Source organism: Ambystoma mexicanum, chromosome 2p (genome assembly GCF_040938575.1).
Source record: "Ambystoma mexicanum isolate Mex_15411 chromosome 2p, UKY_AmexF1_1, whole genome shotgun sequence".
NCBI lineage: Eukaryota > Metazoa > Chordata > Amphibia > Caudata > Ambystomatidae > Ambystoma > Ambystoma mexicanum.
Genome location: NC_090923.1, coordinates 1,029,289,679 through 1,029,311,045, shown reverse-complemented (window position 1 = coordinate 1,029,311,045; position 21,367 = coordinate 1,029,289,679). Strand labels below are relative to the sequence as shown.

The 21,367-nt window shown below is 48.8% G+C and overlaps 1 protein-coding gene across 1 annotated transcript in view; it reads left to right on the top strand.

The window, feature by feature from the left end:
* Window positions 1-21,367, top strand: part of SF3B2 (splicing factor 3b subunit 2) — a 633,281-nt gene that overhangs the window by 98,705 nt on the left and 513,209 nt on the right. Inside the window, exon 4 of the mRNA XM_069644893.1 lies at window positions 7,416-7,796. Within this exon, the coding sequence (XP_069500994.1) occupies window positions 7,416-7,796 (381 nt within the window). The remainder of the gene's footprint in view (window positions 1-7,415; window positions 7,797-21,367) is intronic.

Below are 21,367 nucleotides of genomic sequence, written 5' to 3'. Positions count from 1 at the left end.
TCTTCCAGCACCCCCAAGTGCTTTAGAATTAGGCAATGCTACTTTCAGGCGCTATAAGGGACTAGGAGGATTGAGGGTCTTTGTGAAGGCTCTCTCATGCAGATATAATCATATACACAGATATGGTCAAGCACGGAAGAAGGCAGTTATTGTTTAAGTATAGGGCACAATTAACTATTAGATGGATACATTTGTCATGTCAGATGCTATGCATTGTAAAATCTTAGTACAGCAACTGCAAATTCCCATCCTTCCCAAGAATGTGGCTTGGGCTAAAAATGGACTACAGGTTTCCGTGATGCACACTAGCAGAGCACACAAAGTGACTTGCCAGCTGTCTACTGTCCGTCAAGCGTCCATGCGGGTTAAGAATAGGGGATTTACATGCTCTGTGTACAAAATGCAAAACCGTTTAGTGTCTTAATGTCATTGGCTTTGAAGGCATTGGAAAGCTTTCAGAATCCTGCTTGCTTTGCACACCACTAGCTTCTTCAGAAGCACCCCCTGACAAAGAGAGCAAGAAAATATATGGTCTGGGGAGGAAGGTGGCATCCACGTCACTGTATCAGACATGTATTGCCAACACCACCACTCTGTTAGCAAGCTACAATTGCCACCAATGGGAACAAGTAGCTACCCTAATAGCTTCTACACCCGAACCATTAAAGGGCCAGTTTGCTCAAATTGCATCAGACGGAAGATCTGTGTCTGGATGTATCCTTAAGGCAAACTTTGATGCAGCAGATAATGCAGGGAGACTAATAGCAATAGTGCCGGTAGAGCCGAACGTCCTATTTGGGAAAGCAGTGGAGGAGGCACTAAAGACTGCTAAGGACGAATACGAGACCTTAAAATCCCTCGGCCAACTGATAAATAAGCCCTCGGGTCAAATGAGAAATAACTTTTCCCCGCTTTCGTGGCCAGAGCTCCCAGAGGGGTTCCAACTACTATCAGACTGAAGGAACCTCATGGGGCAGCAATCAATCCCAGGCTACTCCGGGTTTCATCAGAGGTCAGTGCAGGGGCTGCACTAGGGGTAGAGGCAGCCCCGGTAGGTGGTACGCCACCCAATAAACAGTGACGTTCCGCTCCGGGTGCCTTCCCATGCATCCCCGTTAGGGGGTCGCATTTCCACCTTCACCCATGCATGGAAAGGGATCACTTCGGACTGATGGGTGCTGTCCACAGTGTCCTCAGGATACTGTCTAGAGCTACTAGAATGCCCCTGCAACCATCCTCCAAGACAAAGTACATTCCTTGGACCACCAAGGAATCCTCCTCGAGGAGATCGCCATTCTTCTTGCAAAATGTATCCCTTGACACCATTTGCAAAGCAGCTACATGGAGCTCTATTCACACCTTTACTCAGCACTACTACATTGACACTCATTCCAAGACAGATACTCAAGTGGTACAAGCGGTTCTAAGACATTTGCTCGCTCCTGACCCTTCTCACATCCCACCTCCTTCTAACACTGCTCGCTAATCTATGCACAGCATGTGATCTAAGCAGATTCCACAAGCCTCGGAAGGGATGCATTACTCACTTTAATCGTATTTCTGATGTTTGTATCTGCTTATATTCACATTCGCCCACCCTTCCTCCCCTCTGAGAGAAGGTGCATGGATGCTTGTAGTCTTATATTATCTGCTTGGATACTCTGTACTCGCGCTACTCCTCATGTCAGGAAAAAATACAATCTGAGGGTCCTACACGCGAGGGATCATGGGTACAGTGGACGTCACACTAGGGATAGTATTAGTGGCACGCCCTTGTTCACCCCTTTTCGAGTTTCAAAAACAAACTGTAATACTCTGCAGCTTCCACTAGATGTCGGTCTATGCACAGCATGTGAATCTAAGCAGATACAAGCATCAGAACTACGATACGGTGAGTAATGTATATATTTTCTCCTTAATACAAGGCTAGCACACTCCCACACAATACTGGGTGCGCAGTGTTTTCATTGAATAGGGTGGTTTAAATCACAAGCTGAACTACACAAGTGTCAATTTAATTATCAAACCTACAGCATTACATAGCAAATTGCTCTGCGACACTTATTTAATGCCTTGAATACTAGCTTTTGGTTTAGAGGAAGGATACAGAATGTCAGTTGAAGCTATGCACCGTTACTAAGGCTGCATTACTAGATGAAAGCCAAGTGAATGGTTAGTAGTGGGTGAATAGTGCTGTTGGCTAAGAATATGGTTTTGAATTGAATCCTTCATTTGGTGCTGTGTTCGGAGGGCTGGGGTGATGTATGTTCTTTAAGTCTCGCGGCTGCATTTTGGGCTCTTTGTAGCCTGTTGTCTCTTATGAGAGATTAGCACACACCACCATATGTGGCATGTTAAGGGGATACCTAGTATCCCCCTTCTCTTGGCTCCTGTAACTTTTTGGTCACAGTAACCACCCTATAGTTATAGCTGGTGGCAGTGGATGTGTTCTGCCAACTTGAGTGCTATTTTATTTTTACAGCAGACTGTATTTGCAGTCTCAGTTATGCACCAAAGGATCATCTATGTTCTAACATGGTGGCTTCTTTCTTTTTTCAGATTAACAAGGGGGTCCTGGGAGTCCCTCTGCCAGACATTAGTCCTGGTTACGAGAGACTTACCCAGAGTCTTTAGCTCACTATCTTTCACAGAGAAGAAATATCCCAAACATATCAGTCTTTGTCCTGCCCTGGGGCAGTCCAGCACCGAAATGCTAGGCAATTCTCCTCTGAACAAGAGTACCAACAGAAACCCCAGACACGTGTTTCGGTCTGGTTGGACCTCATCAGTAGGGTGGATCTGTGCCTCTCTAAGAATAGCGAGCAAGGGGTCCACGTCTGGATTCCCCTAGTAACAGAGGGACTCCCAGGACACCCCTTGTTAATTTGCATTTTTAAATAACTTTGGGTCTCACCCTAAGTTACTAGGGGAATCCAGACGTGGACCCCTTGCTCACTATTCTTAGAGAGGCACAGATCTACCCTACTGATGAGGTCCAACCAGACCGAAACATGTGTCTGGGGTTTCTGTTGGTACTCTTGTTCAGAGGAGAATTGCCTAGCATTTCGGTGCTGGACTGCCCCAGGGAAGGACAAAGACTGATATGTTTGGGATATTTCTTCTCTGTGAAAGATAGTGAACTAAAGACTCTGGGTAAGTCTCTCGTAACCAGGACTAATGTCTGGCAGAGGGACTCCCAGGACACCCCTTGTTAATTTTCTTTCTTTTTTCACCATTTCTTGTCTGGTTGTCCTTTGTTAGCCTTTCTTTTCCCCTTGTGGGCGGAGGAAAGTCTGTGCGTGAGTCGTCTTTGGCGAGAACCCTTGGGTGTCCCCGCCTGGGCTCCATTGTGTCTGCGAGGACAGGAAGCAGGGATGCGTTAACACACCCCTGCCCTTTGTCCGCTAGAGTGCCTGAATGGAACCAGTTAACACTGGGCGGATGGCTGTCCTGATTGGACTGCCACCCGCCCCTTTCTGTAAATTGCTAAGTTTGCAGAGGAGTGAATGGGAAAATTGAATAAAAGCTGAGGTTCTAGAGGCAGAAGTCAAGTCGACCACTGGAACAGAAGTTCCCAATCCACAAACTGGCTTCAGTGTGTGAGTGCTAAGCATGAGTTTTGACGCCAGTGGTACTTATTGGACAACGTATGTATGTGTGTGTGTGTGTGTCTCAGATCTGTCATTGGATAGTGGGAGGTTCAGCTCTTAACTGGCATTTGGGATTAGAAGACCCCTGCAACCACTCTAGAGAGATCCTGGAAGAAACTGAAGGAGCCAGGAATCCTGTCTAGCTGCAAGATCTGCAAAGAGACTGGAGACCAGTTAGAAAAAAAAGCCTGGCAATCAACTTCTGCTGCTGTCCTGGTAGTGCCCTGTCTTGTGGAATACCTCCAGCAGGCCTGTGAAGGAGCTGTGACCCTTGGAGTGGAGGGAACATCCATTCTCAACATCTGCTCAACTCCTACGAAGAAGATCCTTCGGAAGTGCCCCTAGCTTGCCCCTTGGCTGACCAGCTCAGTTTGGGCTACTGTGTTGCAGACATCTTTGTTCCGAGTTGAGGCCTGGAATCTTCAGCGTCTCCCATAAGGCTTACCCCTGCGATATTTTGTGGTCCTAGCATCAAGGGGACCCGAGATAAAGTCTTACTGCAGCAAGTGAATCACTTTGCATCGCCGTACATTGGTGGTCATCGTCCGAAACTGCTTACTTGCATCCAGTCCTGTCCTGAGAGGGGCCCTGCATGGAGTTCTTTTGCATGTTCTCATTTTAAGACCTCGCACCATCATTAGTTGCCGTCAGGACAAGTGCTCGAACCTGCAACTCCTAAGGATCAAGGGCTGAGGCTGACAGTGGAAAAAGTGACCTCAGACCCTCTTCAGCAGACCTGCCAAGTCCTATGAAGAATCTCACTACAGGGGGTGAGTTGTAGCAATACTTACTTTAAACCTGAACTCCCTTTTAAAAGTGTTGGTAACTTATAGAAACTTTTGTAATAGTTGTCTTTGCCATTGCTTATTTGCACAAGCACTATGAAAGTTGTGGACACATTTGTTAGATTAACTTGTCCCCTAGCCCTTGGAACTGTTCATGGGACCCCAGATGCCCTACCTTTTTATTTTATTCGGCTTCACAAAACTGCATGGACCTTTGCAGAATTTTTGGGCACAAACGCCCATACGTCTTGGGATGGACATCTGAAGCTAGGATTGTAACTCTGTGGACTTGTAGTGCTTATACTAATCTGTACCTTCCTTTTCACTGGTTTGATATGTATTGTGCCCTTCTCCAGTGATTGTTTATATGTATGTTATTGGTGTTGTGTGATAGCTTTTTCACTGTTATTTGACCATAAGAAATGTTTTTTTATACTGGATTTGTCGAAGTGTGTTCCTTGACTGTTTGACTGTGTGTGCTCATTGTGGACCCCTTACAAGCTCACCACCTCTTGATGCTTGGCCTAGACCACTCTTCTACCTACCTTGAACTGGTTTGACTACAGCTCCCAGAGTTGCCCCTGTCACAATAGTAGGCTGGCCTTCTATACATCCAAAGGGGGGTCTGGGAATCTCTCTACCAGCACGAACACAGCCCAATGACCTGTTCTTGGGTGAATAACCCCTGGGAGAGACTCTACCAAGTCTTCAGCTCACTGTCCTTTTCACAGAGAAGAAATTTCCCTGCATATCAGCCTTTGTCCTGCCCAGGGGCAGTCCAGCGCCGAAATGCTAGGCAATTCTCCTCTGAACAAGAGTACCATCAGTAACCCCATGCACGTGTTTCAGCCTTGTTGGGCATCATCAGTGAGGTGAAACTGTTGCCTCTCTAAGTACAGTGAGCAAGGGGTCCACGTCTGGATTGCCCTGTTAACTTAGGGTGAAACCCAAAGTTAATGTATGCAAACAAAGGGGGGTCTGGGAATCTCTCTACCAGCACGAACACAGCCCAATGACCTGTTCTTGGGTGAATAACCCCTGGGAGAGACTCTACCAAGTCTTCAGCTCACTGTCCTTTTCACAGAGAAGACATTTCCCTGCATATCAGCCTTTGTCCTGCCCAGGGGCAGTCCAGCGCCGGAATGCTAGGCAATTCTCCTCTGAACAAGAGTACCATCAGTAACCCCATACACGTGTTTCAGCCTTGTTGGGCATCATCAGTGAGGTGAAACTGTTGCCTCTCTATACATCTGTGCACCAGTCCAGGGTATAGAAAATCAGTCCTAATGGTATTGTGGCACAAGCTAGTTAAAAATGTTTTCTTTGAAACAAATGGCTTAATCTGTCTGAGAAGTGATATTGGGAGTTTTTTATGATGTAGTCGTCATGCGCATCCGCTCCGAGTGATGAACCAGACAGACACCTAGTGTCTTAGCTTTGCTGAGGACTTTGTCTAGAATCCAGTTTAATTCTGGATTGAGAATATCAGTGTTTGAGCCATTCACATTGAATGTGTAGACATTAAGTGTTTAATGATTTAATAGATGCAACCACGTTTACTTGCATCCGTCTCATAACAACCAACCAATATATAGTTGTGGTAATCTTAAAAATGTTGGTTACAAGCTGCATGGTTTGTGATGATTTTGAAGACTCTTCTGCCTGTGTTGTAAAGAATCTATTTGGTTTGCATAGTGAGCTTTTTTTGCTTTTGTTAGTTTTCATAGAGCTTAACGCTGTTTTGTCTGTCGGATGTAGTTTCCTCTCTCAATCTTGCCAAACTTCCATTTTGTTTTCATTTTTGAAATCGCAAACGCATTTGTCAGCATGCAAACATTTGTACAGTATTTGCAAGTAAAATACTAGTTTTTTCCTTTCTTCATTTAAAATGTTTTTATTACTTTCATTGTAAAATGTGTTCTCTTATTGCTTTTTACTGCTTTATTTTCAGTGCAGTTATTTATTCCCAGGGTGTTCTAAGATATCTGTTTTAATTAATGTGGTAGAATAGGAGTCCCAGGAAAGTGATAGTCGCTTCTCACTGCCACTGAGCTCTTAGTGCAGGAAACAATAGTCCCTGTCTAGTTGAATGCAAGCTGGTCATTTTTGCTCACTTAGGACTTCAAACAACTTAAAACCAGCCTGTACATCTTTCTAAAATGGATATCCAGTGTCTGGAATTAATCTGCAGTTGTTACAAGGGAGGCCAGAAGAGTGCTAGAATTGCATTTTTGTCAGCTCTGGACTATACCTTTACTTTCATACTAGCAGCTTGCATATTACAACGATTACAAACAATGAGGAGTTTTGCTCCTTACTAAGAGGTTTTACACGCGTCCATGGCAGAAAAATGGAAATACCCTTTTAATTTCTTGTCCCTTAATACAATTTGTCTCAGTGCACATCTATGACAACCTCTCTACTTTTGCGTGATCCTCAATGACTCTCAATCCATATAACGTGCTACTAGATACTGATTCTTTAAGTAGGCATTTGTGTCTTAGACTTTTCAGTCCTTTGAGTGCAAAATCTGGAACTTTAGTATATTCTGTTTTGAAATTCCCAAATCCAGGAGATATTTCCCTGCTTGGAAGAGATTTTATGAAAGAATGGAACATAATGTAAGAAATATTGCATGATTTAGTGCCATTCAATAGTAGTAAATGTTGCTGCCTAATCTAGTAGCTGTGCTATCACGCTGAGAGATGTCGCATTTATAATCAACCAGACCTAATGAATTTGCCAGACCTGTTGAATATTTGAGTTGAGCCCAAGGTTTGTGGCATTTAACATTTTTATGTCAATGAACACTGCAGTTGAGCAGCATTCAGGTTGTGTTGAGAGGGCATTGTCTCTACTCTTCTTTCCTTCCATTCTGTGTTCCTAGTTTACTATCTCCCGCATTTGGGAGTCCAGTAATTGCTTGCCTGATGCTTCTGTTGCCCCATCTTACTAGCCCGTATTTTGTTTGCCTCTACAGATGCCCGGCATGCCCATGCCTCCTCCCCCGATGAGCAGGCCACCCATGCCAGCACCACCACCACCTCCTCCAGGGATGGCTATGGCTTTCCAGATGCGCCAACCGCCTCCTGGAATGGGACCGCCACCCCACCGCATGCCATCCATTGACCAAGGCGGCTTGTCTGAAGAGGACAGAATGAAGATGGCTCAGCAACAGTCTGCAATGTTGATGGCGCAGCAGCAGCAACAGCAACAGCAGCAACAACAGCAACAGCAGCAACAACAGCAACAGCAGCAACAACAGCAGCAGCAGCAGCAACAGCAGCAGCAACAGCAACAACAGCAGCAGCAACAACAGCAGCAGCAACAACAGCAGCAGCAGGAAGAGAGAGCAAAGCAGGTGTGTGCATGTGTTTGGGTGCTCGTGCTGTACTGGTGTAAGTATATGTTCATGCTGGCTATGAACTTGGATGAAGGTAGCCAGGTTTAAGGTGGGGCACAGAGTAGGTAATGCATTAGGTGGAATTGTAAATTATACCTGGTTTTGGTGTGCAGCTTGCCGCAATGGGGTTCCCAATCTAATATTCAAGGACCAGTCCCAACCTTGGGCTCCAGTTTTGTATACCTTTTTGTGGTCTACTATCAAGGGGTATGGGATACATCGAATACTTCCAACTTGAGACCAATAGCTTTACTTGATACCGTCAGTAAAATAGTTGGTGCACTTCCTTTGAAGAAGTTGTGGGCCCAAAGTATTCAGCATATGGACAGATGCCAATCTGGCTTCCACAAGGGAGTCTGTCCTCAATTGAACAGCTTCCTACTATTGCTATTATAAAAAGCTGGCAAGCACAACAGGACATTTTCATTGCATCCATTAAACTTGCATCAGGTAAGATAAATTATGGTTGAAACAGTGAGGTTGGGGTCTTGCATATATTTTGGACCCACTAATCTATATATCCAAACAAATATTTATTTTTTATTTTTTTGTTTATTTACATGCTTATAGAGGAACGAAAGCCTGCGGACATCAGGGTACAGAACACAAAACATGTAGTAAAGACTAGATTAAGACAATCGCACAAAGTTAACTAGCTATCTGGAGGTCTGGGATTAGTTATTGTAACAAGATAGGTTTTAAGGTGCTTTCTGAAAGCCAGATAGCTAGGTTCAATTCGGAGGGTTGGGGGCAGCATATTCCTTTGCTGAGCTGCCAGCACGGAAAAGCTCTACCCGATCCAGTAACTCAACTGTAGGAGGGCACTGAGATCCTACTTTGTGCTTCTGATTTGGGGTTTATCGTAGAATCTTTTTCTTAAGATATGCTGGCGCAGAGCAATACAAACACCTATGCTGCACTAGAGTCAAGGATTTAAAATGAATCCTCTCTTCTATCTTGAGACAATGCAGCCATTTCCTTCCCTCAGAAATGTGGTCTCTTTTCCTGATGCCTTTTTATAATGCATACAGAATTATTTTCCATAATCTGGCATCCCTCCAAACCTTTCTTCGTAGCCCAGAGCATAAGAGAATTACCATAGTCAAAGCGGAACAGAAAGGTGCCCCTAGCAACGGTGGCAGTATTCTACTCCTACTCCCTCTGTGTCCTTGATATGGAAAGACTCATCTGCCCCTAACGTGGCTTGCACTTGACTGGTTCCAAAGATCATCATCTCCATCTTTTTGCTGTTTAAACATATCCAGTTACCCTCCATCCATTTTTCTATGATGCTGTATAATGTGGAAGTTGTTTGACTATCTATAAGATGGTTACCATCCAACTCTATCACTAACTGGGTATCGTTGGCGTAGTTTGTGTAAAAAAAAAAAAAAAAAAAAAAAAAAAGAGAAAAATGCCCCGTTGCTTTCCTGTTCGCACAGGCATCGCATGTAGAAGTTAAAAAGGAGGGGAGATAGACTATCTCCTTGTGGAACCCCAGAATTATGTGTGCTGCCTTTGAAAATGTTCCCCCCGCCAGTGAATTTTTGCCTCGCGTTCAGCCTGAAAGGATGTCAACCATGCCAACGCTTCCTTGCAGCAGCCTGCCATTTCATCCAGGACCTGATGTAGTAATTTGTGGTCCACTAAATCAAAGGCTGCACTTAGATACAAGATCATCAGTAGCCCTGACTTACCCTTATCGAGAATGCCAAGCATGAAAGTCTGCATGTGCAGCATAGTGGTCTCCATGATGTGTGCAGCACAGAAACCTGATTGCTGGTCACGCAAAATGGAATTAGCTTAGATATGTTACTGGAGTTGAGTAGTTGCTATTTTGTCCAGGACCTTAAAAATGAAATTACAATTCGTAATGGGACGCAAATTGCCTGGGTCTTTGGGATCTAGGCCTGGCGTCTTATGAGGGGACTGATGGTGACTTCCTTAATGCACTTAGATACTGTACCTTCTTGAAATGAAGCATTGACTATTTTGGCCCATACTGGAGAGAACATTTCTTTGTTTTCCAATATAATTTTCGGAGGCATTATATTTTCAGAACATGAGGTGGGTTTCATGTTGGCCAGCACTCTAACCATCTCCTCTTCTGAAATGGAGTGGAAATTGAAACCTCCTACTTCAGCTAATATCAGAATTCGATTAGAGTCCTGGAGCCGGCGCTCTTCAATCTGTATATTTCAAATGGATTGTGTCCTCCAACGTATTCCACATCTTTGACATGTAATGGCCACTGCTGTGCAGTTTTGGAAATTTTTAGGCAGATGGCGTCCTGCGTTGGGTCGATGTCCCTCGAAGGCCTCCATCGCGGGCGATGTCACCGGATGTTATAAATGGGACGCACGGCACCCGTAGCCTCGGTTCTGTTTTTTCCACAAATGCGTTTGCTTCGAGAACTCGGCGCGCCTCATGTGTTCTTCTTCGTGAAAAGTCTTCATCTACCCCTCCGACTCCGCGGTCTGGCTTTAAGACTTGCAGGGACTGTAAGTCCAAGATGTTGATTACTGACCTGCACCGCATTTGTTTGTGGTGTCTAGGCGAGAGTCATGATACCGACGACTGCCAAGTAGGTCGGGTTTCTGAAAAACCTATTAAGTCCCTAAAAGCTGCAGGTGTTTCTACCGACGATTCGAGGGGTGACTCTCCTCGTCTGAAGGAGTCCCTGGGGTCTTGGGGTCCCGGAGTGGGTCCCGCCACTCGTCGTCCTCGTCTCGGCACTCCCGGAAGCGGCGTCACCAGTCACCTTCCCCGTCCTCGTCGGATGATGGCACCACGAGGAAGGTGGCTTGTCCCACTAAATCCTCGACGCCTGAGGAATGGGAGGCCTTCAGGGAGCAAATGCTGGCAATTTTCCTGTCCCAGGGCACAGCTATGTCCGCGCCTTCGGAAGAAGCCGGCAGGGAACGGTCTCAGACCGATGCTCGTGTGCTTTCGGGCCCGGGTCCTCGGCGCGATAAACCTCAGGAACCATTGAGGTCCTGTTCAGACAAGGATCCGGTTGATCACCAGAGACGTGCTGGGTCCAGGTCTTGGTCTTCGTACCTGGCAAAACCGCAGAAGTCTAAGGGCTCGAGGTCGGCGTCAACTTAGTCGGCGCTGTCTGTGCTTTGCCTTCACTCCAGCCGTCAGCGCCTTCGGGGTCATTTGGCCGGAATTTGCCGGTGGAGCTCCCTGGTACTGTGGATCCTCCAAGAAAGGCTAAATCTAAGACTGGGCAGCCTCTTGTCGACTCCAGGCCCACTCCTGTTCCTAGGCAGTTCTTTCAGTCTCTGGATGATATCTGTGAGGATGAGGAGAGGTTGAATTTGGAGTTTGAACCTGTTGAGCCTGATGAAGTCCCGGTCTTTTCCGGAGACAGTCAAATGGAGGAGTTACATCAGTCATTGCAGTCGTAGCATTGCATTTCCTGAGGTGGAGTTTGGCAGGCCTGACCCTGGGGCTCATGCGTAATCCTCCTATAGGAGATTGATGGCCAGAGTTACTGAGTATCTTGGTTGGTCCAGTCCTCAGTGGCATTTTGTTCAGGATGATCTTACTCATATTTTGGATCAAGGTCCGTCCACTGACCTAGTGTTGCCGTTTCATTTGACTTGGCTAAAAATGGTGTTGGCTACTTGGCAGACCCCGGAGTATCTTCCGGCGGTTAACAAGTCGGTAACTAAAAAATACTGCCCTTCCTATCCTCGCACCCCACTCCTGAGAGCTTGGTGGTTCAGGCGCCTACGGCCACCTCTAAGCAGGTGGCGTACCCTACCATCCCTCCTGTTAGGGACGAAAAATGCTTTGAAGGTTGGGCATGCAAGGTGTTGTGTGGGGAGTATGGCGCTGAAGTCAGCCAACTCCACTTGTGCCGTGGCAAGATTTTAACACTCTATGGAATTGTCTCTCTAGCGGCTGAGCATATGCCAAAGTGGGAAGAAGGGGATGGGTTCCTTGTTCTCGCACAAGATGGCAAAGATGCCATGTGTGAATCCCTTCAGTTACGGTTGGACGCGGCCGACAGTGTTAGCCGGTCCATGGCTGCGAGCACCGTTATACGCAGGTTTGCGTGGTTGCGGAAGTTGGGTTTTGCTCCGAATGTACAGGCCCGCCTTCTGAACATGCCCTTTGATGGCGCTCTTTTGTTTGGCAGCAAGGCTGACGAGAGCCTTGGGAGGTTGCAGACCTCAAAAGCTGCTGCTAAATCTTTGAGCGCAGCTTTGCGTCAACCTCTTTTCGTCCTAGGGGACAGCACTGGAGGGGAGGTTCCTTTTTGTTACTGCTCTTTTGATAGGACGAGAGGAGCTGCAATCAAAGGGGTCAATGTAAAACTACCCATGGTGGTCGGGGAAATAGGGGTGCCAAAGCCGCCCAGGCAGCAGCCTCTTTGCCTTCAGGCGCTGCCGCAGCCGCTCCAAAACAGCTATGAGGCCAAGTTCCATTGTTTGCCGGTTGGGGGCAGACTGTCTCGGCATCTCGAAGAATGGTGAGCTATATTGGATGCATGGGTTCTGGATACAATAGCCCACAGCTACTGCCTTCCGTTCCTAAAGCGGCCTCACCACAATCCACCGGGGTCTCTTTGAAGCTTCCTGATCCGCTCCTTGTGCAGGAAATCTTGACCTTGCTGGAGAAAGGTGCTATAGAACTGGTGCCTGTAGCGGAAAGGAACAAGGGATGGTATTCCCCATATTTTTTATTCCAAAGAAAGACTGGGGATTGAGACCCATCTTGAACTTGCATTGGTTGAACAAACTCCTCCAGGGGGGACAAGTTCAAGATGGTCACTCTTTCTCAGATCCTCCAGGCCCTTCGACTTCAGGATTGGTTGGTGTCTCTGGACCTACAGAATGCTTACTTTCCTGTACAGATTCATCCAGAGCACAGAAAGTACCTGAGGTTTGCGCCGGCAGCTCGCACTTTCAGCTTCAGGGCCTGCCATTCGGATTGACCTCCACCCTGAGGGTCTTCACCAAGCTAATGCTGACACCGTATCTATGGTGAGGTTGGGGGGGGGGGGAGATTCACGTCTACCCCTACCTGGATGACTGGCTGATATGTGCGAGTTCTCCCGAGCAAGCGTTGGATAATCTCAGCCTCACCTGCCGCTCCCTCCCCAAGCTGGGCTTCTCCCTCAATTTCAAGAAGTCTCATCCGACACCTTCCCAACAGCTCCAGTACATCGGACTGTGTTGAACACGTCCTTGGGAAAGTGCTCACCTTCCAACGTGAAAGCTCATCACATTGTACAGATGGACAAATTTCAACATTCCCAGCGGCTTCCGGCTTTCAAATTCTTAAGGTTGCTCGGTCTCATGGCATCCTGCATTTTCCTGATGCCAGAGGCCAGACTGAGGATGAGATCACTGCAATGGGTTCTAAAAATGCAGTGGTCACAATTCTCAGGCAAGATGTCGGATCCCATTCAGATTCTGCGCTCAGGCTTGCAGCATCTTTTGTGGTGGGCCAACGAGGGGAATCTGATGAAGGGGGAGCCGTTTTGGCAACCATGGCCAGGGGTGACAGTATTGACGGATGCTTCCCTCACAGGATGGTGAGACCATGCCGACGATCTGACCGCCAGCAGTCTTTGGTCTCCGTCGGAGTCAAAACTCCACATCAACCTGTTAGAGCTGAGGGCCAGCCTGATGGCCCTGAAGGCTTTTCTGCCGTCTGTGCGGGGGAAGGTTGTCCTGATCATTACGGACAACACAGTGGCCATGCATTACTCAACAAAAAAAAAGGTGGGGGGTAAGGTCACTCCCGTTGTGCAGAGGGGCAATGCAGCTCTGGTCCGGGGCAATCCAGCAAGGAATATCACTTTCGGCAGTACATCTGGCTGGAGAGGAGAACGCGGCGGTGGACGCTCTGAGCGGGCAAAGCACGGTCTCTCACGAGTGGGAGTTTGCTCAGGAAGTCTTTTTGGAGATCTTTGCCCTTTGGGGAACCCCGCAAGTGGATCTGTTTGCGACCAATGCCAAACGGAAGTGCAAGAGATTCTGCTCAAAGGAATTTCCTCTGAGAGGAGCCTTAGGAGACTCATTCGTTGTGGATTGGTCATTCCCACTTCTCTACGTGTTTCCTCCGGTCCCCGTCATTCCTCAGGTTCTAAGGAGGTTTCAGAGGTTCGGATCCCACATGATCCTCATTTCTCCGGATTGGGCCAGGAGAGCGTGGTAACCAGACCTTCTAGAATTGTCCATCTGCCCTCCACGCCATCTTCTCTCTCGCTCTCGCTAGGGGGTTCTCCATCCAGAGGTCAAGATTCTCAACCTTCACGCTTGGTTTCTAAAAGGTTGAGATATAAGGATTTGGACCTCCCGGATGACGTGGTGGTGTTGCTTTCGGCTAGGCAGCCATCGACCACATCCCTGTACCGTTGACGTAAGTTTTGCAACTGGTGCAGAGGACACAATGTGGATCCTTTTCAGTGTTCCATTCCAATGGTTCTGTCTTTCTTGCTTTCTTTGGCCCACAGGGGTCTACAAGTGGTTACCATTGAAGGTTACCTGGCGGCGCTGTCTAGTTTTTAAGCGCTTGTCTGAAGAGTGTTCTTACTTTAAGATTCCTTTTGATTTCTAAAAGGGCTCACAAATGTGTTCCCGCCTTCCCCGTTTCAGGTGCCGGTTTTGGATCTGAATTTGGTCTTGAAATGCCTGATGGGTGCTCTGTTTGAACCGCTGCACACTTGTCCTTTGAGATAGGTGTCTTTCAAGACAGATTTCTTGGTTGCAGTTACATCTGCTCGCAGAGTGAGTGAATTGCAGGCACTTTCATCTAAGCCACTCTTTACTGTGTTCCACAAGGATAGGGTTGTACTGAGGGTACGTCCATCCTTTCTACCTAAGGTAGTGTCTGAGCCAGAAAGTGGTACTTCCTGCTTCTATCCTCCCCGTCCCCCCCGCCTCCCGCTCAATCCCCCCCCCCCCCCCCCCCCCTCATCCTGGTAAGGAAGAGGAGAGACTTCATAGGTTGGCCACTAGGAGAGCTTTGAGCTTTTACATCTCTAGGATGTCCACGATCCAAGTGGACAACCAACTCTTTGTGGGGTACGCTGGACAACGATTGGGCCAGGCTGTTGTCAAACAGACCTTATCCAGGTGGATTATCCTCACCATTACTGAATTTTAAAGATTGGCGGGTAAGGACCCTCCTGAGGATCCCCGGAAGATACCAGGGCCATCGGGTGCGCCCCCTGCCATGAAGAGCAGTGTTCACCCTCCACCGCCTTTTCACCCGTCGCCCCCTCCACCGAGGGAGGATACGGACCTGGACACAGCGAACACGGACGACGATGGTGGGTTCGGAGACCTCCTTTCTCTGCCACCCAGAGCCTCACTGCCCAAATAGATTGGCTCGTTCCATGCCATGATCTCTAGGGCCTCGGACCTGTTTCAGCTGACCCCTGAGGAAAAGGAGGGTTTCCTGTACCAACACCGTGAGGTAAAGCGGAAGACCATGCTGTCTATTCCTCTGTTGGACGACATTTGGGACGAGGGGCTGGCCCTTATGAAGAACCCGGCCTCGGCGAAGAGGGACCAGTATGAAAAGAAGTACAGGGTGCCGGACTCTGCACCCAAGTGTTTGAGGTCCCAGCGTTCCCCGGATTCAGTAGTCTGGATACTTGTATCTCTCCTCTGGCTCTGCTGCGTCAGCGACCTCCGCCCCTCTCCCCGGACAGCGAGGGGAAGAAGTTGGATGCCATGGGACGACGAGTCATCACATCGGCAGCGACGACCATCAAGGCGGCCAGCGCCCTCACCATCGTGGCCTGCTACAACAGGGAGCTCTGGTTTAAAATCGCTCCCCTCCTGGACTTCCTTCCCGATGACAAGAGATCAGAAGTGCTGTAGATCCTGCAGGAGGGCGAGGTGGCATCGGACCATGCCATTCCAGTGGCCACCGACATTGCCGATACAGGATTCTGCCAAATGGGCAACAGCATTTGTCTTCATCGGTGGGGATGTTTGAAAGCCACCAACTTTTGCCAGGAGGTGCAGTCGAGGGTATTGGAGATGCCCTTCGGGAATAATTTGTTCGGCAAGACCGTGGATGAGTCCCTTCAGGCCATCAAAGTGGACACTGAGGTGGCTCGTGCCTTGGGCACGCTTCAACAGCGACGGCCGTCCTTGCGGAACTCTGGCGGGAAATCCCAAGGTTCCTTCAAGTGCTTCGGCGGAAGCTTATCGTCTTACCATCAACCGTCCTGCTCTTTGCCCCAGGAGGCCTACAGGGGCCGCAGCAAGTCTGGAGGAGGTTGTTGTCATCAAGGTCCCCAAGGTGGCGCCTTCCCGACAAAGCGAGATTGAACCGGCCGTGACGTTGGGCCCCCACCCGCGCACCCCGGTGGTAGGCCGGCTGGCAAACTTCGTCACTGTGTGCAAGTCCATCTGCACTGACAGTTGGATGCTGGATGCTCTGGCCCACGACACGCCCTGGAATTCCAACGAAAGTGTCCGCGCATACCACCCGTGGCCAGGCAGGAAAACCACGTCCGTCAGCTTCTGCTGGAGGTGCGGGCCATGCTGAAGAAGCGTGCCATAGAGCTTGTTCCAAGGAGGCTCCGGGGTTCTGGAGTTTACTCTGTACTTCCTCGTCAGGAAGACAACAGGCGGTTGGAGGCCCATCCTGGACCTCTGCCGTCTGAACAAGTACATCAGATTCCAAAAGTTTCGGATGGTCACCCTTCAGCACGTGCTGGGACAGCTGGAAGAAGGGGATTTCCTGTCGTCGTTGGACTTGGAGGATGCCTACTTTCACATCCCCATTCACAAGGGACACTGCAAGTTTCTGCGCTTCGTGCTTGAAGGGCAACATTATCAGTTCAAGGCCCTTCCCTTCGGATTGAAGTCGGCACCAAGGGTTTTCACCAAGTGCCTGCGCCAGTGGCGGCACAGCTGCACCTACGAGGGATCCACGTTTACCTCTACCTGAACGACTGGCTCGCCGAGCGAAATCGAGGGAGACCGCCGTCGCACACACAGCGGAAACTGTCCAGCTGCTGATGGAGCTGGGGTTCTCAGTGAACTATTCGTAGTCTTGCTTGGTGCAAGACGCACTGTTTCTGGGGTCTCGACTCAACACGGTGTCATGCCCGGCGTCTGTCGGAGGAGTGGATAGCTGCCATCCTGGGCAAGGTACAACGGCTGTTGACCCTGAAGATCGCAAGGGTGAGATCCATCAAGTCCCTTCTCGGCATGATGTCATCATGCGTCTACCTCATTCGCCTGTGCAAGCTTTGGATGCGGCCACTGCAAGAGTACTTCGACGCCCGTTGGATCCAGTTATCGGGAAGCTTCGAGGACAAGATCTCTCAACGATTTCTGTCGAGCGATACGGTGGTGGGGAGTCTGCGCACCTCATCCGGAGATGGTCATGACGGATCCCTCCCTGGAAGGATGGGGTGCGCACACCTGAGGTCTCCACGCAAGAGGCCTGTGGCTAACGGAGGAGAAGTCATTGTATATCAACGTACTGGAGCTACGTGCAGTGTTTTGGGTCCTCGGGTCTTTCCTTCTGTCCGTCAAGGGCAAGGTGATATGGGTCTTCACGGACAACACCACCACAATGTTCTCCATCCGGAAGAAGGGGGCACCAGCTCACCCCCCCCCCCCCCCCAGCGCTCTCCAGAGAGGCGCAGGACCTATGACACTGGGCCGTTGCCCAGGGGATGTTCCACGTCCCTTTGACTCTAGCAGGAGTGAAGAACACCATTGCAGACTCCCTCTGCAGGGAGCTGCGCTCTTGCCACAAGTGGGAGCTTCGGCAGGACCCAAGTGGATCTTCTTCTGTTCTGTCGATGGAGCAATCCCCAGATCGATCTGTTTACGACTGCGACAAACACCACGTGCCGGAGGTTCGCCAGCATGTTTCCCCAGCCGGGGAGCATGGGCGACGCGTTCTCATTCCCCTGGGGCGGCCTGTTTCTGTATGCGTTCTCTCCGTTGTCATTGCTTCTTTGACTAGTCAATCAACTCGGACGGTCCCTGTGCAGGATGATCCTCGTCGCACCGGCGTGGCCGAGACAGATAAGGCACCTGGACTGTCAGTGTCCTCTCCAGTCAAGCTTCCAGCAGCCGCAGATCTTCTCGCCAGAGAAGGAGACGCGATCCTGCACCACGACCCAGGGTTGCTGAACTTGCAGGCCTGGCTCCTGCTTCGCTATAGTTTGGAGGATACGATATCCCGGCGGACTGCAAGGAGGTGCTTGCCAAGGCCAGGGCTTCGTCTACGCTGAAATGCCACAGACATAAGTGGAAGAGGTTCGCCGTCTGGTGCCGTGCACAGAAGATCGACTCTCTGCGGATTATGGCTCTGCAGGTGCAGCCGTATTTGCTACCGCTGGCCAAAGCGGGGCTGGCTCATGCCTCCATCAAGGTTCATCTGGTGGCTATCTCCCGCTACACCAGAACTCCGGGACGGTCGTCGTTATGGTCACACCGCCTGGTCAAGGAGTTTATCAAAGGACTTCTCTGTTCGTTCCCGCCGGTGAAGGCTCAGGCCCCGGCGTGGAAGCTCAATGTGGTGCTGACTAGGCTAATGTGTCCTCCGTTCGAGCCTATGCATTCTGCGCCACTGAAATTTTTGTTGTGGAAAACAGCTTTTCTTGTGACCATCACCTCCGCACGACGAGTGGGAGAAATCTTCTGTAAACCACCTTACTTGACATTCCACGAGATGAGGGTGGTGCTACGGACACACCCCTCCTTCATGCCCATGCCCAAGGTGCTGTCTGACTCATCTAAACAAGCCCTTGGTGTTACCTGTGTTCTTCTCAACGCCTTTCTCGCCGGCTGAGAGGACTTTGCACTCGCTGGATGTGGCGAGAGCGCTGAAGTTCTACGTGGACCGCACAAAGAGTTTTCAGAAGATGTCACAACTGTTCGTGAACTTTGGTCCTGTGAACCGTGGGAAAGCTTTGTCCAAGGCTACCATTTCTAGGTGGCTCTCCGGCGGTATCATGCATTATCACAAGTTGGCGAACTGACTGCTGCCCGGCTGTCAGTCCATTCCAGCGATCGCTGCGACGACGGCGTTCCTGTATGGTGTGCCCCTGCTGGCCATCTGCAGGGCTGCTACGTGGAGGTCTACGTACACCATTACACGATTCTTCTGCCTCAACAGGGATTCCAGGGTCGGCCCAACAGTTGCCAAGCAACCTGTTTGATTGAAGGTGAGCCTGTTTCGGAGATTAGAGTAATTGCTACTGTTGAGCCTTGCCACATCCCGTGGTTGTGTATGTATGTACTGCTATGTATTCTTTATTCATGAGCATATGAATCCATACCAGACCCCATGCTGGAGAAGGAACAAGTTACTTAACTGTCACTGTTGTTCTCCAGCATGGGTCTGGCACGGATTCACATGCAAACCCTCCCTCCTGCCCCTCGGCGGCTCTTCTTGGTCATACTGCCACTTTACATGTTACCAAATCTGAAGATGGCTGCCAGAGGAGGGGTTTAGGGAGAGGGCAATCATTGGTTGGGGGCAGTATGATCCAGAGCTCAGTCATTGGTTTATAGGAGAAAGACAGTTTATAAGTGAAACTGTTCTTTCTTTTTCCAAGGATTCCCGGCCTGACGGGCAATATTCATGAGCATGTGAATCCATGCCAGACCCATGCTGGAGAACAACAGTTACAGGTAAGTAACTTGTTCCTTCCCTTAATCTTGGTACTTTGTTGCCACTTGTGGTAGCTTGTCACTCTAGGTGTTGCCACTTGTGGTAGCTTGTCACTCTAGGTAACTTATCAGTGTACAATAGGGTGCACATTTTGTTTTTCCCTCGACTAACGCTCTGCGGAATTGTTATTTTAGTTGCGAGCAGCAGTAACCTTTTTAGAGATTTTTCCTCTTCTTTTCTTACAATATTTTATGTATTTTGCAAGAAAGAGCTTTCGGAAGTGGCCCAGAGTGAATCTGGTGCTCTGAAGCAAAATAATCTGAAGAAACAATCTTTGGAATATATAAGACAAACTAAGGTGCAGCGGAGGAAAAACCCCAAAGGGCCTGTAATTTTAAAGTTCAACATGCCACACGTTTACAAACTTTTTTTTTTTTACCACATAGTGATCCCAATTTTTCATTCCAAAGATGCCTAAAGATGCACGTGCTTTCCCATCACCATCCAATTTTAGTCTATAAGAGCATATATGGATGAGGACCACCACCAGTCCGACATAGTCTCCAAATAACTCATGGAAATCTCCCCATGTGTTTCGGTGTTCCAAAGTGCATACAGTGGAAGCATCTTAATATGCCGAGGTGCAAAGGTGCCACTTAAAGTTGTACCCATCACCAGGTTGTCTTAATAAAATGTCACCAGTACCATTGTTAGTATGTCGAAGGAGGCAGATTGATGCAAATGTGCCAGCTCATCCTTCGTTTCCTCGCTTAGCCCCTCCTATATAAGGTGAAACCGGCTTCTTCAGGCGAACACGTCTCTGGCAAATTGTTCATAATGGGTAGTATATGTGTGAAGGCATTTTGTGTTTTTCTAGGACATTTTTTTGAGCCTTAGACCAAATCCAAAAGGGGTTCCTCTGCAGTATAGTTGAGTTCCCGTCTATCAAGCATCGCTTTTAACACTGCTCGGAACCCATCCTAGTTGTCTAATGGGGGATAATTCGAAGTAACGAGAGACGTAACCCATGCCTGGGGGTTCCCGTTCATGTGGGAAATGAGGTACCTGTTAGGGAGATGTATAATTTTAATGCTTCATCCCCGTTCCTAGTGAGAGCCCCAGCACTTTTTGCTGGACTTTCTTTCAATCCTGAAAGAGTGGAGCCTTTCTCCACTCATTCATTCTTGTGGGCTCTGTCTTTAGGAACTCTATTCTTGGTATTCTACCTATACTACGGAGTCGGTCTGCTCCATAACGAAGGCATCTGTGTCTTTACTACTGCAGCATACAGCTCCTTATGGGCAGTGTTGCTGGGGACACTTTCGGGTCTTATTTTGAGATTATTTTTCTATATCCTCAAGTAACTTGTTCTTAATGATACTTGCATCTCCCAAACCTTAGTCTGAGGGATTGGCACACACCACCTTAGGTGGAGTGCCAAAGGGATACCTAGTATTCCCCTTCTCTTTGCTCCTGTGACTTTTTAGTCAGATAGACAAATCTCGTAGTTATGGCTGGTGGCAGTGGACGTGTTCTACCAACTATTGTTTTATACCGCAGGCTGTGTCCATAGCCTCGGTAGTGCACAATAGGGGCACCCAAGTACCAACTTGGGGCCTTACTTCTTTTTTCGACGTTACTAGCGTGGTTGTTCTTTGTTTAGCCCTTCTACCATTCTGGGAAGGGGAGGTCAGTGTGTGTTTTGCCTTTGGGGAGAACCTTTGGGTGTCCCAGTCTAGGCTCCAGAGTGTCTGGGCAGGCAGGAAGTGGGGGAGGAGGAGTCTACCACCCCTCCACCCCTCCTGTCGTTTGTCTGCCAGAGTGCCTGAATAGGACCAGCTCCGACAGAGGGTCTGTCTGTCCGGATTGGACAGCCAAACGCCACTTTCTGTAAAATGATGAGAGAGATT